General features: G+C 45.2%; 1 protein-coding gene across 1 annotated transcript in view; it reads left to right on the plus strand.

Annotated features, from left to right (window-relative positions):
• Nucleotides 1-16,034, plus strand: part of CNNM2 (cyclin and CBS domain divalent metal cation transport mediator 2) — a gene marked incomplete at its 5' end in the record, with an annotated part of 118,843 nt that extends 102,809 nt beyond the window's left edge. Inside the window, 6 exons of the mRNA XM_080347999.1 lie at nt 1,035-1,172; nt 3,292-3,461; nt 6,805-6,898; nt 9,364-9,429; nt 13,164-13,348; nt 15,594-16,034. Coding sequence (XP_080204125.1) covers nt 1,035-1,172; nt 3,292-3,461; nt 6,805-6,898; nt 9,364-9,429; nt 13,164-13,348; nt 15,594-15,803 — 863 coding nt within the window. The 3' untranslated portion in view covers nt 15,804-16,034. The remainder of the gene's footprint in view (nt 1-1,034; nt 1,173-3,291; nt 3,462-6,804; nt 6,899-9,363; nt 9,430-13,163; nt 13,349-15,593) is intronic.
• Between the last annotated feature and the right edge of the window lie 224 nt (nt 16,035-16,258).

Below are 16,258 nucleotides of genomic sequence, written 5' to 3' on the forward strand. Positions count from 1 at the left end.
ATACAGTGGAGCTCAGAGCTGCCTGACAGCATTCTACTGCTTATAGCCAACGCCACCTTATTCACTGTGTCAGGAGAAGAGCAAGACCCTGCCATCTGAGTGGAGGCCTCTTCTCCCTGGAATTGGTGCATACCATACCCCAACATGCCTCAACCCTCTGCTTGCCTAGTTTCCTAGACATTTGGGCAGATTAACTCAGCAGGGGGATGATGACAGCTGAGTTGCTTGTGCCTCTACAACTCCATCTTTCATGTTGTCTTTCACAAATAGAGATTCCCCACCACAGAGCCTGGTTTAAGACACAGATGAACCAAGTGGCAAGTATTTAGCTGAATAAAGGACAGGAGTCCAGAATCACTAGCAGGTGAATTCCCATATTGTAACTTGTGAAGCTGCTCTGTACTTCATTCTGGCTTCAGTGCCTGTAAATTGATGAGGACAAAAGAAACTGTATTCTCTACACATTGGGAATTACCTGGACTAAAGGTGTGCAGATTTTGCCAAAGCTGTGAAGGGTCAGTGGAGCCATGGTTCAGCATAAGAAATAAGCCATTGTGTATTTACTCTATATACTTGATGGGAATTTTATAAGGAATATATATGGAAAAAGTAGCTGTCACAGAGATTGTTTTAGAGCAACACCTTTTAATTGTTAGTAGCACTGAGCAGGACTCCTCTTCCCTGCCTAGGAATGCACATGCATCTTTTGTATAATATGCAGAGCTGCTCTGCAATTAGGCGTTTGCAAATGGAGACTTTTCTCCCATTGAAGTGACAGAGAAGGGGCAGAGACCGTGGGCTCCTGGCTCTGCAGGACAGGGGCTCATGGTGGGATGAGCCCTCACCACAGTTCCCTGGTTGTTCTGGGTGCCAACGAGCAGGGTCTTGCATGCACTGCAGGGGGGTCTGTCTGCACCCTGTGCTCCGGGTGTCCATCCCGACTGACTCTATCCAGCGCGGTTTGTGTTGGACCTCTGTTGTGTTTCTAACAGAAATCGCTTCCTTCCTTTCTTCTCCCACCCTCCCTTCCCCAGCTGATAACAAGACGAAAAAGAAAGTAGCTCATCGGGACAGGAAGCAGGACTTCTCTGCCTTCAAGCAGACAGACAGCGAGATGAAGGTTAAAATATCACCGCAGCTCCTCCTGGCAATGCATCGGTTCCTCGCAACAGGCAAGTGCGGGTTATCTTGTTTTGCAATCGTGCCAGAGCCTCAGAGGCAGTTTGTCAGCAAAGGCCGGTGAGGTGGGTGGGACAGTGCAGGCGGGAAGGGAGGCTGGATTGTGGGGTGACAAATAATGCCACTGTTGTGTTTTTCTTTTTAAATTCTCTCCTCTCCTGTGTTCAGTGTCGGCATGAACCCTCTGAGACATTTACCAGGGGTGGACCAGTAACTTTAAATTGGTCTGAAAGGTAAGGATGAATGCCAAGTGCCGCACTGCATGTCTAGAGTCCGTCAGATTAACAACTAGCAAGTACACCCCGTTAGGAAGAGCTCAGGGAACAAACCAAAGAGGACTCAATACCATTGGCCAGCTGACTGTAATTGCACTCTGGCGCCTTCTCCAGAAAGAGATGCTGGACGTTTTGCAGGAAGGTCTCAACCTGTTCCATGAGACTTTTTGACTCCAAATGAAAAACTCTCCCGACACATTTAATACAGACTGCGCAGGCGGTTGAACTGTGCTTTGTAAAATGGATTTCTGGCTGGCTTGTGTGACCTCCGTTGATGACTTCAGGTTTCAGAGGACAGTTGTCTCCATCCCAGAACAGCTTGATGTTTTAGCCCTTGGGTGGGCAGTCTGGCAGAGGCCAGGGCCTTGAATGGTTTCTTGCAGCTGACACTACATTTCATCGTAAAGTTGGTCCCTTCACTTCAGAGATGAGACCTGTTAACAGGAGAGCTTGTGGAAAACATACCTTCCTATTGCTCATGCTGTCTCTCTTTGACATTAAAGACTTCTCACACACAGGTGTTTCAGACGGGCATCTTTCACTGCCATGTTCAACATGTATTCATGAGTTGAAAATGATAAAGTTATTTTGTCTCAAGTTTGCCAGCTCAAGTTGGAAATTAGCACTTCCCTTCCTCTAAGATGCAGTAACTGCCTGCCTAGATGCTCCTAGTCTGCCTTCCTGCTTTATTTTGCCTCTGTGACTTAAAAGAAACATATACGTGACCGGTTATCGCATCTCAGCTGAATGGCAGTAATTCCTTAGAAGGCTTGGACTCCTACAGCTCATGTGCACTTGAGTGTGTCCTTGGTGAAAGGAAGCAGTTCAACAGGAAGATGCGGATTTAACAGCAAGCAAGGCGTTGTTCGTGTAGTGGTACAAGACTTGATGGAATTCTCTAAACATCTGCTCAACAGACGTAGTCTTACAGTGCTACTTCTCTACTTGTTTTGTGGATGGAAGGACTGTGTAGCATAAATCCAGGTCTGGCTGTGAAGCCACTGCTAAATGAGATGAAAGCTACAGTTTTGGTTTCTCTGTTCTAAATTGAGAATAGAATCTTTAGCAGATGCAAGGTCACGGGTCATTAACAGTCCTGTTCTGAAATGAGGCGTTAGGAAAGCTTATCAATTTGCATGTGTAAATCTCAACATTCCTGACCTAACTCTCCCACACAAGGATGAGCTTTTCCACTTCAAACGCTCCTGTTGGGAACACTGAAGAGCAAGTGGGTAGGGGATGTGTTCTGTGTCAGGCGTTAATCCCACATGGTTTGAACTGACCTGCACTGCCTCTCACTTTGAGTAACTCTTCCCATATGAACTGTGACAGCCCCAGTTGTGTCACTGATTTATGTAGAGCATCTATCTGGAACAACTTTCTAGGCCTTGAACAGTGTTTTGTTTTGGTTTTTTTAAGTGCAATAAATGCAGTAACCCTTTGAGGAAGGAAGAAAAATATTCAAAGGTTCTCTGTGCCCCAATTGTAAAACTTCACCATTTACAACTCTCCAATGAGCCTGTACAAAGAACTGTGACTCTGAACTCTCAAGAGGCCAAGGCTGCCTTTCTTTTTCTTTTCCCTTTCAGATGAAGACATGGTTTTTGGTTGTTTTGAACGATACTTCAGTAATGAAAGTTGGGGCGTTCCTGTTTTGTTTTTGTTTTTTTTTTCCCCCCTTACAAATCTAACAATCTCAAAAGACAGGAAGCCTGCAATACCGTAATGGATCTCTCTGCATCTGTGTGTCTTTTATAGGCAAATGCTTATTAACGAGTATTGCTAACTTCTTGCCAGGCATATGAAGTGTAATGCCAAGTTGTGTCTTGTGTTATAGAAGTAGAAGCCTTTGGTCCATCCCAGATGTCAGAGAAGATCCTTCTCAGGCTGCTAAAACATCCCAACGTCATCCAGGAGCTGAAGTACGATGAGAAGAACAAGAAAGCCCCAGAACACTACCTCTACCAGCGAAACAAGCCCGTCGACTACTTTGTTCTCATTTTACAGGTCAGACATGTGATTATGTAGATGTGTGCAAAATCATGCATCTCCTGACAAATCCCTCTCTATACCTCTTCTAGTTGTTGAAGTTTGTCTTCTTCCAAACATGGGAATGGAGCTGTGGTTCCTGGGAACTGCTCCTGCCTCTTCTATGATCTTGCCAGCCTTGAAGAGCTCACTCAGCTGCTTTCAGCCTCAGTTAAACCACCTGTGAAGGGTAGACAGCAATTCCCACTTCCAGTCACCTGTTGAAAGTTGCTGATGCTTTAGGTGTCACAAGGATAGGCAAAGCAAAGGAATCCCTGCATGCAGCTGGCGTTGTTTGGAAAACAGGGCTGCAAAGAATGCCATGGCATAGGAGCTTGGCCAGAATGCTGTCCTAATGCATTTTTTCCCCTTTGCAAAAGGAAGCACGTGGAGTTCGACAGTTTAGAGAAACGACATTTTTCCGTCCAGTTTTGAGGTCTGTACCTTTGGTGTTGAGAAGCGCAGGTTTCGGTGGGGACATGGCACCACCTGCTGAACGGCTGCCACCTCCTGCCACAGGCCCTGCAGTTCATGGGTGCCCTGCCATCCAAGCACTCACCCTACCCTGAGGTTGCTGCATTTGGGGGGTTTTAGGTTGCTCCCTTAGGTGGTGTGGAAGGACGGTTTTCTGCTTGTTCTGTACAGGATTGCTTCCAGTGCTGCTGTCTCCCAGGTCTTTTCACTTGACAGGAACGCTTGAGTGGCTACGTAAAGCTGTATACAGAAACTTCACTTCCTTCTCGCACCGTTTGAGCAGGAGCAGCCCTTTGAGATTTTGCTGGAAACGTGCTCGTGTTTCTATCCTGGATAACTGTAATCAGTTTTGGTTATAAAAACATAAGCATCATAGCTAAAGTAGAAATACAGGGCTTGAAATCTTCCTTAACATGACCTTAAAAAAAAGAGGGGGGTGGGAAAGGCTTTTAAACAATGTTAGTGATAAACAATGAAGAAAGCACTGAAATATGGTATTGTGGATTCATCATATTTCTCTTTTAAAAAGGGATTAATTTTTTAAAGTGTTTGAGGAGCCACTGGTAGCTCTTTGCTCTTTCTTATTTGCTGAATTGTTGCAATCTGAAATATTCAAGGGGCAAGATAACGTTCCTGAATGAGGTAATGCTGAAAAGATATAAATGGAGGACATGTACGATACAAAAGAACAATCAGTTCTTTCTGAGCTATTCTTCAATCAATAAATATTTAGCAACAACAATATGCTGGCTCCATAATGCATTTGGAAAAGTGAGTCTTGCAGTGCATACTATAAAAATGGTAAAAAGGTTTGTTCTGCAAGGATCAAGAGAGTATAAATATTCTGCTTTTGTTACTTAAATGGTCTTGGACTTATTCTTGGTCTCCTGATATAAGAGAATACTTTGACAGTTAAAGCATGCCAGAACACAAGTAAATATCTATTCTATGCATGAAATTTACCACTTTAATCTCTGTAGAGTTACTGTTTTAGCTGGAATGTGTCACCCGTTTGCATCAGCTTTTCTCTTAGCTAATGGGAAGTTATTCTGTAGTAGTCTGAGGTTTGTTTTTATCATTGTGGTTTTTTAAAAGGTCCTGTTAGAACATTGAACAGTAGAAAAGCAGAAACGATACGTGCATGCTTTTAAACAGGGCACAGCACATCTAGTAGCATGCATGGGGAATTCTTACCAGCTTTTCAGCTGCTGTGACTGTGCCAAGCGTGCCTGGTCTTCATGTGGCCACTGCTGGGAAGCCAGGAGGGGCTGCGAGTACTGATGGAGCAATAGGCTTGGCGCTGAAATTCAACTCCTGCTAATTACCAGTTTGTAGCTTTTTAGATACTAACTCTAGGCTGACTGTATGTGAAGATCAAAGCCCACTTGTGTATGTATTTTGGAGACCTAGTCTTGGCTGGTGAATAACTACCAGCAGTAAGTAGGTTGAGAGCTGTGTTTATAGCCAGTCTTTGTCTGGGTGATGAAATTGTACCTCTTGGAAGGCTTATAATGAACAAATAAGCTACTTATTTGTGTTGTGGAGTGAAATTGGTTTTAAAAGGGATTATATGAAGTTGTTGCTTGTGATAGCAGGAAAGTGGATTTGTGAGCTAGGCACTCTCTTCCTGCTAGGTAGATTTTTGTGGTTTTTCTCATCTGGGACAGTTAGGCAAAGTGGCTTGGTATCAGGTCTCATGCAGGCTGAGTTCATTTTCATGTCTTTCTGCCTCAGTACGGTACTATAAAGTTAAAGGCATGATTATTTATTTTAAATGGTACTTAATGAAATAAACACACAGGAACTCATTTTGACCCAATTTGGTCCAGTTGATATTCAGTTTACCTAGTACACATGGGATAGACAGTCTCGCTTTCCAGCCTAGCCAGAGGAAGAGCATCGCACGGAATTACGTTGTTTGCCTGAAATCCAAACGTTTGTGTTGTTCAGCCACAAAGCTGCATGAGATTTCTGTCTGCAGCGGTGTACTGCAGCTTTCAGTGCAGCACCAGTAGGGGTGGATGGATGTGAAAAACAGGCCCCATTAAGAAGCCAATTATTTTTGGCTACTTGTATACCAAAGTAACTGGGATGTTGATATGGTGAGTTCTGCTCCAGAGTCCCTTGTAGAATGTGATATTAAACATTTGGCTCATCCCATATCAGAAACAAGTACGCTTGTGTGATAGTGTGGTTTTGTGCAGCTTGGGAAGCCCTGAGGGTCCTTCTAGGTAAAACCCTGCAAAAAAGAAAGATCTTAAGGGTACTGACGTATGTAAAAAAGTGCTAGAAACCAAGAAAATCAAAGTAGCTCCAAGACTGATCCTTCAGGAATAAGGGCTTTGTTTCTGTAGGAATCTCATAGTTGAAAGCAGCCAGCCTCCTCATGTTTTGTCTTCCTTCTCCTTTTCCTGTGGTTGTGTTAGAAGGGACTTTTTGTGAATGTGAGCTGTAGCCCAAAATGCCGGGGCATCTCAAGACCCCAGGTGACTGTGCTACATATAAACTTGTTGTGTTCCGGGGGAGTGTTTTTTTCCTCTGTGTTGAGGGAAAGCAGCCTGGTAACACCTGAAGCAGGGCAGCAGTACCACCACAAAACACCACTGTGATCCCGTTCCTCTGCAGGGTCTTAGCTGGCCATAGGGCACCAAAGACCATGATAGATCAGGGAACAGGAGAGTATTGCCCTCCAGGGTCTGTCCCTGTTTAAGCACCGTTACAAACTGCAGGGACCATGACACTGCATAGGAACGTCAGGCAAAACCAGCTCTCAGGACTCAAGTCTGGTCTTGTGACTCAAGACCTACGGTCCCTTTTAATTGCAGCTCTCTCTCCTTTTCCTTAACAGGGGAAAGTGGAAGTGGAGGCTGGGAAAGAGGGGATGAAGTTTGAAGCTGGTGCTTTTTCCTACTATGGGGTGATGGCCCTCACAGCATCACCAGGTATGTCCTCTTACCTTCTGCTTCTGGAATGCGCTCCTGCACAAGCCTGGGAGTGTGGCAGGAGGCGGCTGCGCAGGGTGTCCCCTGTGCCGTGTCTGTGGGGCTGAGGTAACCCATAGCTCTTTGCCAGCGAAGCCGCCTGCCTGGCACAGTGTCCTGGCAGGGACTGGGACGGTGGCAGCGCTGGCTCCGAGACCCAGTGGCTGGCAGGGGTTTGCTGGCTCCCAGAGGATGCGAGTGTTGGCCTTAGCGAGTGATGTGTTTGCGGGAGGACAGCTGTGTGGTTTTCTCAGGGTAGCATAACGGGGATTGAATTAACGGGAATAAATAATTAGTGGCAGAGGGACATCTAGTGGTGCACATACAAACGCCTGACTAGTTTGGGGATGGTTCACTTTCCCACTTTTGTTTCTAAAGCCGTCTTGAGGAAAAGGAGAGCAGCGGTGCAAGAAAAGAGATTGCTCCTGTCAGCTTGTGTGGAAACATAACTGAGAAAATCAGAAGTGGGGAGAGCTGGGGCCTGAGGACGAGGTGTGAGCCCATTCCCACCACGCTGGGAGCCAGTTCCCGGAGCACAAGCAGCACAAACCACAACCACACAGGCGCAGGCTGGGGGCTTGTTTTATAATCCGCCAGGAGCAGGCTCCAGTGCTGTGTTTCAGCATTCGGTGATGTATTTTGGTGCCAGCAGTGTCACCACTAAGATTTCAACTGGGAATCCGCAGCCCTGCTGGGGAGAGCTGTGGCACTGGTGCTAGCGTTGGCCGACTGCTGACACAAAGCTGCTTGCTCAGCTGCAGGGAGAGACATTGCTCGCACTGAAATCGGGTCCTCCTGTTGCAGCAGGGTTCGTGTTCCACTTGAGAGGCAGCTTGTTTTAGTTGCACACTTGTGAGCACTCCCTTTACATGTGTGTACCTATGAGTATGTACATTAGTGAACAGCGTTGAAATGAAAATTATTTTGTAAGTTTTGAGTATAGCCTCATTAAACTCTACAGACAGCAGCAGTTCTCTTGGACACGTGAGCTCCGTGCTAAAGGCAAGACTAATTCTTCCTTAATTAGATGCACTTAAATTTGATCAGTCTAGCTTAAAACTTCTGAGTCTTGACAGATTTGGAAGTGTGCAGAGCACTGGGTGAATTTTATCTGAGCGGTAGCAGCATTGTTCACGACGAATCCTGACATATGTGTGTCTGCAGCCGCATCATACCCTCAGCTTCACAGCTCAGCTTTTGCAGTATGGGCCAGGCACAGAGCTGGGTTAGGCATGGTCACTTCTCTCCTACGAGACCTACGCTTGGAAATCATCACGCTTGCGGCATCTCTGTTTTGCCAGCATTATTCAGTTTGGATGTTTTCATGTGTTTTTTTAATTCGTGTTGCTGACTGTCCCCACAAACATGCCAGCTGCCTCAGGTCCTGTGAGGTCAAATGTTCTCCCCTTCGCATGCCCTGAAATCCAGCTTGGATCTTGTCATGTCAAACTTAAGGATATGCACCATTTAAAATTAATCTGGGCCAACCTTGTGTTCATTTACCTTCAGCTGGTTGGCTTTTTACCAGTAGCAAACCCCTTATTTTGCTGGCATTCCTTCAGGTTTTAGAGAATTTGTTTTATGATGTCTTGCAGCATCCTGAGATTTCCATTAGGATGAGCTCATAAAACAAATTCCTGTTGCTTTGTGTAGCCAGGAAAGGGAGAGTATAAGTTGTTGCAGAACAAGAGAAAACTGCTCTTTCCTGTCTTCTCATTAGACTCCATGTGCCTGCCCTCCCCACCTGGAATGTGAAGTCAGTAAACAAACAAACCAAAACAACAACAAAACAAACAAACAAAACAAAAACAAGCAAAAATCCCCAAACCAAAACAAAAACCTAAACCAAACAATGACAACAAAGAGGGAAGCTTTTTCTTTCACTACAGCTGGGGAGGGATTTGCAGTAAGGATGAGCAGTATGTTGCCCATCCTGACAGGGATGAGCTTGGAAAATCACAACCTCGCTTGACATTTTGCTGAAAACTTGAAGAACTATGAAGTATCATTTGGTTTTATTTCTGTTTTTGTTTGACTCCCATAAGGAACGGAGCCCACGAAAGCGCTCTGGCTTGATCTAGCTCTTTGCTTTGCAGGCTGGAGTAGGCACCCCTGCTCCTTTTGAACTATTTTAAAACTGAGCGTACCTTGCTGGGCAGTTCTGTCTTGGATGATCATTCAAATTAGCATGTGAAAATTGTTCACTTCACTGTAATTCTTTAGGCTTGTTTTTTGGTTTATTCCTAAAATTGTTTAATTGTCTTTTTTTTTTTTTATTCTTTTGTTTTAACCCTTTACTTTTCCACAGTTGATTTGCACTTTTGGTTTTAGTTCTTCAGTGTGTGAACTGGCTCCTTCCCCTGTCGAGTGTGGATAGCTGCCGCCCTTCTGGTTGTGATCTCATCCTTTTTCTCTCCCTCTTCTAGTTCCCTTGTCCCTGTCTCGTACCTTTGTTGTCAGCAGAACAGAGTTGTTAGCAGCAGGTTCTCCAGGTAAATCCGCATGTTTCTATTTTCACCATTGTTGTGACTGCCCTGATGCCATAAAAAGTCAGCTGCAGTCTGTATTTATCTGACCCCTTTGCTCGTTAGAAGTCCAGCACAGAGTTATGCCTCGCAGGTAGGTATCCCGAGCTTTCGTTTATGGTAACTGGCAGCAACACGACAGAGTCATCAAAGCAGAAAGAGCTAAAAAACACGTTTAAGAAAATGTATTTGATAATGTGTGCTTGTTCTTGTTTCTCATATGTACGCTGGTAGAAAATTAGGAAGGGAGATTTTTTTAAAAGAAGGTATTCTCCCCCAAACTGAGGCTTAAAAAATTCAGAAGAAAATGCATTTGGCGAAGGAGAATGTCTACTGCTAAACTGCCATAAAAGGACAACTTCTTTAATGAAAGACTTCCTATATTCTCATACGGTTAAATTCTATGGTTTGTATACAGTCTGACCATTTCAATTCCTCAAAAGCTTTGAGCTTTCTCTCAGTGACGTTAATGCCAGGGACCAGCACGGTGATTTACTGAGTGCACGGATTTGCAATGGAATGTGCAAGAGGGTTGTGGGACCTCCTGTGGGGTTTTCTGGTTCCCATTTTGGTTAAGACCTTTCCTTGCTGAATAATGAAGTTGACTGACACAGAAATCCCTTTGGAGAGCTGAGGCCAAGGAGGGAACAAACTGGGCCAAAAAGAGCTCTGAGATGTGGCCGAGTAGTTGGAAATTGGGAAGGGTCAGGAGCTGAGCTTTGCAGACAGGGCACGCACAGAGTAGGTGAGAAAAATGGAAACCCATCAAGGAAGGCTGGAGGAAGGGGAGAATCCTAAAATAGTTTGGGCCACAGTGGACATATTTCTTCCTTTTGAAATCTCTTTCAGATGACATGTGCCTTTCCCTAGACCTAAAAGCAAACAAGATAATGATATGCATATTTAAGTGAAATGTCTCCTAAACATTAGTACATATCATGCATTTCATAAACTTTCACCATCTGCTTCCTCTATTTTCCCTCTTCTTTTTTTCGCTTTTGACAATGTATTTCACCATCAATCCTTAAATTAGTCTCATGCACATTCCAAACAAACTACAGGTTGTTGCCCTGCAGGGGAGTTTTTTTCCTTCCCTGTTAAAGTTTCCTACGGCTGAACTTCAAAGAAGGGGGAGAAATTTAATCTTTCTTTAATTAAAGTACCTGATGGCTTTCTTTTAAGCTCGGGGGCTTTGATTGTCTTTTTTACCTTGGTTCTTTTGTTTTGCCAGGCCGTCTTGTATTTTTTTTTCCTTGCTACGAATAAGTATACCCTTTGCACATGCAAGTTGTTTCCAACAGAAATGCCAAGCATATTTTCCTAGCTTTTTCCCCAACTGAAAAAAAAGAAAAAAAAGAATCAATAGTGAAAATAATAATGGGAAGAATCTCCTTTGACAGGAACTGATATGGTAAGCCTGGTCACTATGACAGTGTGGTACCAGTTTTGATGAAACCTGGACTTTCTACTGGGTCCTCCTAAAAAGGATCCTATAGTTTAACCCCAAATTCATAATATAGTTGCACTGATGTCTGTCTTGTGGTTTGTGCTCTTCATCCTTTATGTAGGAAGGTGAGGAGTATGGAAAAACCTGGGTAGAAAAGATCTGTCCGGATGTGGGCTGGCCTGCTGGAGGGAGCCAGACGCTGCCGCCAACACAGACCTGCCTGCTGTTCCTCTGTCATCTGCCCTTTCTCTGTCTTTCCTTCTTCATTAGCTTCTCTTCTCCCTTCCTGACTTGTACGTGGGCCAGAAGTGATGTGCTTTCCCTCAGATTTTTAATAATCATACTTCTTTGTTCTGCCCCTTTGTCTCACCTGTCCTTTAGATATAGATGTATATAGATACGTACATATAGATATGATTTCACAGCATCACAGAATGTTTTGTCATGTTGCTCTCTGTCCTTCCTTGGTTTTTATTAGTAAGAGCCCTGGTGAAAAGAAAGGGCAGATACAAGTCAGACTAGTGTAAAGCTGTTCCAGATGGAAACCTTTATCCTGAGCAGCAGTGGTGCTGTTCTTGTCACACACAGCCGTGTTTTGTGTATGCAGGTGGGACAGACAAATCCCCTCAGCCTTCATAGGGCCTTGTTCTCCAGTGGCGATCACAGCATCAAGCCCTCTGCGCAGATGGAGGTTTGGCTGCTGGCAGCGGTTGTTGCAGCCGGCTGTGGCCTTGCAGATGGCACGTTGCTGCGGAGGAAAACCGTGCAGGGCTGCGAGCGCTTCCCCCTAAGCCTGTAGCCGATGTTGCCATAGGGACCTGCACTAATTCCATAGTGCAGAAATGGCAGAAAAATTGCTGAGTTGTCAGAACATGTATTTTTCGGTTCCCCTTTCTAAAATTGAAGGAAGGATGACATCAGAGGGATTTTAAGAGGGAAATAAAAAACAGGGCAATTCTGCCTTGTATCTAGAAGCATCTAAAATGTTTATGAAAGGTTAGATGCAGAGATGTAGAATGGACTGTGTCATTTGGGCAAGGAGAGGTTGTATTTACAGTGATTAAGTGGCAGAGGCAGGGTTGAATTTTAGGGAGTGCTTTTTTTAGACGTAAGTTTATATATAGAAAAGTCTTCAAAAAATAATTTTAAAAGCTTGCAAGGATACTGTTGCTGATTGGCTTGAAGAGGCTCTATGTTTTAAGATAATATGAAAGTGATCTTTCAGCTGAGAGTGGGGTCACATGGGGAGTGGCAGGGTTTACATCAAGTTTCAGTTTGGAATGGCTGGATGAAATTTAACGGCACTAAGATCCCAACATTTGCCGGTCTCAAAGACGGCTCTTTGGTCCGTGTGTACTGCGTGTGCACGCAGGGAGAAGCCATCTGCCAGAGGGCTTGGGGGCTCTGGGGACGCACCTCTGCCCTCCTGTCTGCTGGGTCACTGCGTGGGTGGGAGCTGGGGATGCAAAATGCCTGTGGCTTGCTGAAAGCACATTTACTTGAGATCAACAGTGGCCGGTCACACTCAGAGGGGACAACTGCAAGATTTTTGAAGTGAAATCCTGCAGTGCTTAAAGGCCAGTGGTGGAAAATGATGTCTCTAGTTTACCCCTTTCTTGGGCACAGATTTTTCTCTGTAGCATGGACTGTTTTCCTTGTTTTGCTGGCTGGCATGTATCACATGGAGCTTGCTTTCCTCCACTGAGTTTTTGCCCCTTCAAGCACTGGGAGGTACTAGAGGAAGTGTCGAAGTAATCATCACGTGGAGTGCACTTTGGTCCACTTACGAATTTGAAAATGTCTGCTCTAACTCAGGGAATGAGGCATATGTAGGTACCAGGTGGAATAAAAGGGAATAAGAGTTAGCTGGGGCTGACTGTGGATGGAAGGTCTGTTATGGAGTTAACGGTGATAAATCATTAAGGAAAAAGATCTATTAAGCATGGTCTGCCTATCAAGAGCTCCCACCAGCGGCAGGACGGTGACCAGCGGAGCACGGGCCATGTCCATCGCAGCATTAACAAAACCAGGTTTGTTTAGGGCATACTCAGTGATGTCAACTACCAGCTCTGTACTCGAAATGTACTCTTTTTCAGGGTAATTTGGTTGTCTGGCTGCATGTCTAGTTATAAGTGGATTAAGTGTTTGCAGTTCTTTTGTGCCACATCGTGATTCATTATGTCCCTTAGAAACTGCTGACTTCGAATGTTTTGTACCTGATTTAAGAAATCTCTCACTCTTGCCTGTTTCTCAGCTGAAAACAAGTCTCCACCTCGGCCCTGCGGCTTGAATCACTCAGACTCTTTAAACCGAGGTGATCGCATCGATGCAGTGACACCAACGTTAGGGAGCAGCAACAACCAGCTGAACGCCTCTTTCCTCCAAGTGTACGTTCCGGACTACTCAGTGAAAGCACTCACAGACATTCAGTTTGTCAAGGTAGGAAAAAAGCTGGAAAGGCCTCTCTGGAAAGCTGTGCTTGGCTGGTAGAATGGGGAGCCTGGGGAAGGGAGGTCCCGCTAGCTCTGTGAGTAAATAGGATTATGAAAGCAGCTGTTTAAGAATCACTTAAAATTACTTTTTCTCAGTATCTGCTGTCTATCAATTTGTCTTCACTGTTCCTCTCATCTAGACCTGTGAGTAGATTGGTCACATAAGTTTCTGGTTTTCAGGTCTCTCGAGGAAAGTTTATAGAAAATAACCTCTTTCTGCTTTTAGTCTTGAAAGGTGTATCCTTATGAAGCCTTCGGAGCCACCTGAAATGGAGATCCTTCATTATCAGTGTCCTTTTCTAAAGGAGACATTTTCTGCTGCTTGCAGTTTTTATTCACTTTTGATTTTGGTTTCAGTTTGGGGTTCTTGATCTTACTTTCCGACTTGTCATCCTTCTTCTGCTTGGAGAAGTCTTGGACATTTCTCTTTATCTTAACTTGACATGTTAGGCTCATGTCTCATACTACCAGTGAGTTGCTGCATGAATACAGCTCTGCCCCCAGCATGGTGCATCCCACGCTGAAATGTGTGCGAGTCCGGTGGGATGAGAAATGTTGCTGAGCTGAGGAACAGCAAATGCTGGCAACAGTTCTAGCCCAGCTGGGACTCCAGGGAAGCTGACGTCCCATGGCCAGAAGTTGACCTTGATGCTTTTCTTAAATAAAGTGCATGTTCACAGTTTCTTTGTATGTAACTCCAGTGATTTGTGAACTCAACTTCTGTCAAAGTTAATTCAATATTAAGAGTGTGAAATAAAGCAGAAATACTAGAATGCTAAATCAATTATTCCGCAGGCAAATTTTAAAAGGAGAGTACAGTCTTGCATTCCAAACTTGACAAATGCAAGTGTTGTGGCTGGTGGTTCAAGCCTTCAAGGTTTAGGTCAGTAAATATTTACCACCGGGCAAGTGATTCTGACTACAGGTTTCAAGGGCTGATCTGCTGTACAGAGCAGCTGCTCTTCTTTTGCTGGGTTATGTGGCGTCCAACTCTCACTGCGTTCATACCGAGGCTGATGAACGCTAAGCTCTGGTGTCTCTGCAATCACACACCTCTTTTTGCATCACTCTGCTTCACACATAGGACAGAGTACTCAAAATTAGTGTTTTCACTGTGCCACATGGGCGTTTATTCAATTAATACCTTGTAAGCCAGGGCCGCGACCTGCTCGTGCATGTTTGGATTTCGCTTTTGGATTTGTGACCTGGTGTGTCTGACTCTCTCCATTTCCAGTCCCTCTCTTGTGTTGCTGCTGAAACTTTTCTGAAGTTTCTAAAGTTTCAAACTTTTTGAAAGTTTCTAAAGTTTTCTAAAAGCCTTGTTTCACCTCTTTCACCTTCCTGCCTGCTGTGGTAGCCCACTGCTGTGGTAGCCCACTGCTGTGATAGCCCACTGCTGTGATAGCCCACTGCTGTGGTGGCACACGGAGCTGCCAGCGCATGTGCATCCTGCTGCCTGTCCTGGCTGAGGTGGCCAACCTGGAGGAGTTTACGGGGCTGAACCTTGTGGTTCCAGGAGGAGTTCTCCCCTCTACCACCGTATGCAGCAATATGGGGCTGTAGGTTTCCTTTCCTCCAGGGCATCATGGGCAGTAATGCTCTGTGTTCTAGGCCAGCTCCTGTCATGACTGCTCTGCTGGGTGCAGCCAGCTCTTGCAGAGGCCAGTTGCTGATTTGGTCTCGTCTCTGTGGAAATCCCAGTCTTTTCTAGAATCGAATGCCCTTATGTGTCAGAATAAGGCTGTAACTCCTGCTGCGGTAGCTGGCCTAGACAAGAGCAGTAGTGCTCGTACCCTCTGGCTCTGTGGGGACACCTAGAGCCTCACCAGGAGCTCACTGATGTTGGGAAAAAGACTTCACTGAACTCTGATTCTGCCCTAAAAATTTGCATGGTTAGAAGGAAATGGAGACCAGATTTAAAAATCTCAGCAGAGGAATAAATCCCTGCCTTTGAACAGCATGGTGGTAGCACAGCTCCGTGCTTCCACCCTGTCTGTGGAAATGTCACCATGCCGTGGGGTTGAGTTGGGATGCTCTAGGCTTGCAAAGCACAGGGATGTTTTATAGGAACAGGTAAACAGGGGTTGAAGTGTGATCATCTGGGAAGGGAGGGCACTTTAATTTCACAGTGTGTCCCACGGGAAACACAAAAGTGTGACTGTCTGGTTTTGTTCCTTCTGTGCTTGGAGCAGATCTCAAGACAGCAGTACCAAAATGCCCTGATGGCATCCCGGATGGACAAAACACCTCAGTCCTCGGACAGTGAAAACACTAAAATCGAACTGACTCTTACGGAGCTGCATGACGGTTTGCCGGACGAGACAGCAAACCTGCTGAACGAGCAGAACTGTGTGACTCACAACAAGCCCAACCACAGTATGCACAGCGAAGGGGCCATCTAGGAGCTGACTCCCCACGACCCACCCGTCCCATCTCCTCAGCAGGACCAGCCCTCGCTCCTTCCTGCCTCCTCCCCAAGTGTGAACACCGTTAGTATGTGCTTGCAACACTGTGCTGCATCCAGTGTTCTGAGACCAAAGACTTTTGCATCCGTTCTGGGAGCAGAAGAGGAAGAAACAGGAAGAAAGGAGCAAAGAGCAAGACAGACTAAAGCCCCAAGCGTACTTTGGGAATGGTGAGCCACCCTTGAGAACGGTGAAAATACTTCTTGCAAAGTAGAATCATGTTTATTTTTTACCTGTATTTTTGATCCTTGTTGGGTTTTCCCTCCTCAGACACATATGGAGAAGTTTCAAAGCTCCTCCAGTTATTTTTTCAAGAGAGATCATGTTTTTAAAAAGTATTTTACAGAGTTTTAAATTGTTTCTGTCCCTCCCACACCTCAAATGGGCTCTGT

This window comes from Nesoenas mayeri (genome assembly GCF_963082525.1).
Source record: "Nesoenas mayeri genome assembly, chromosome: 7".
NCBI lineage: Eukaryota > Metazoa > Chordata > Aves > Columbiformes > Columbidae > Nesoenas > Nesoenas mayeri.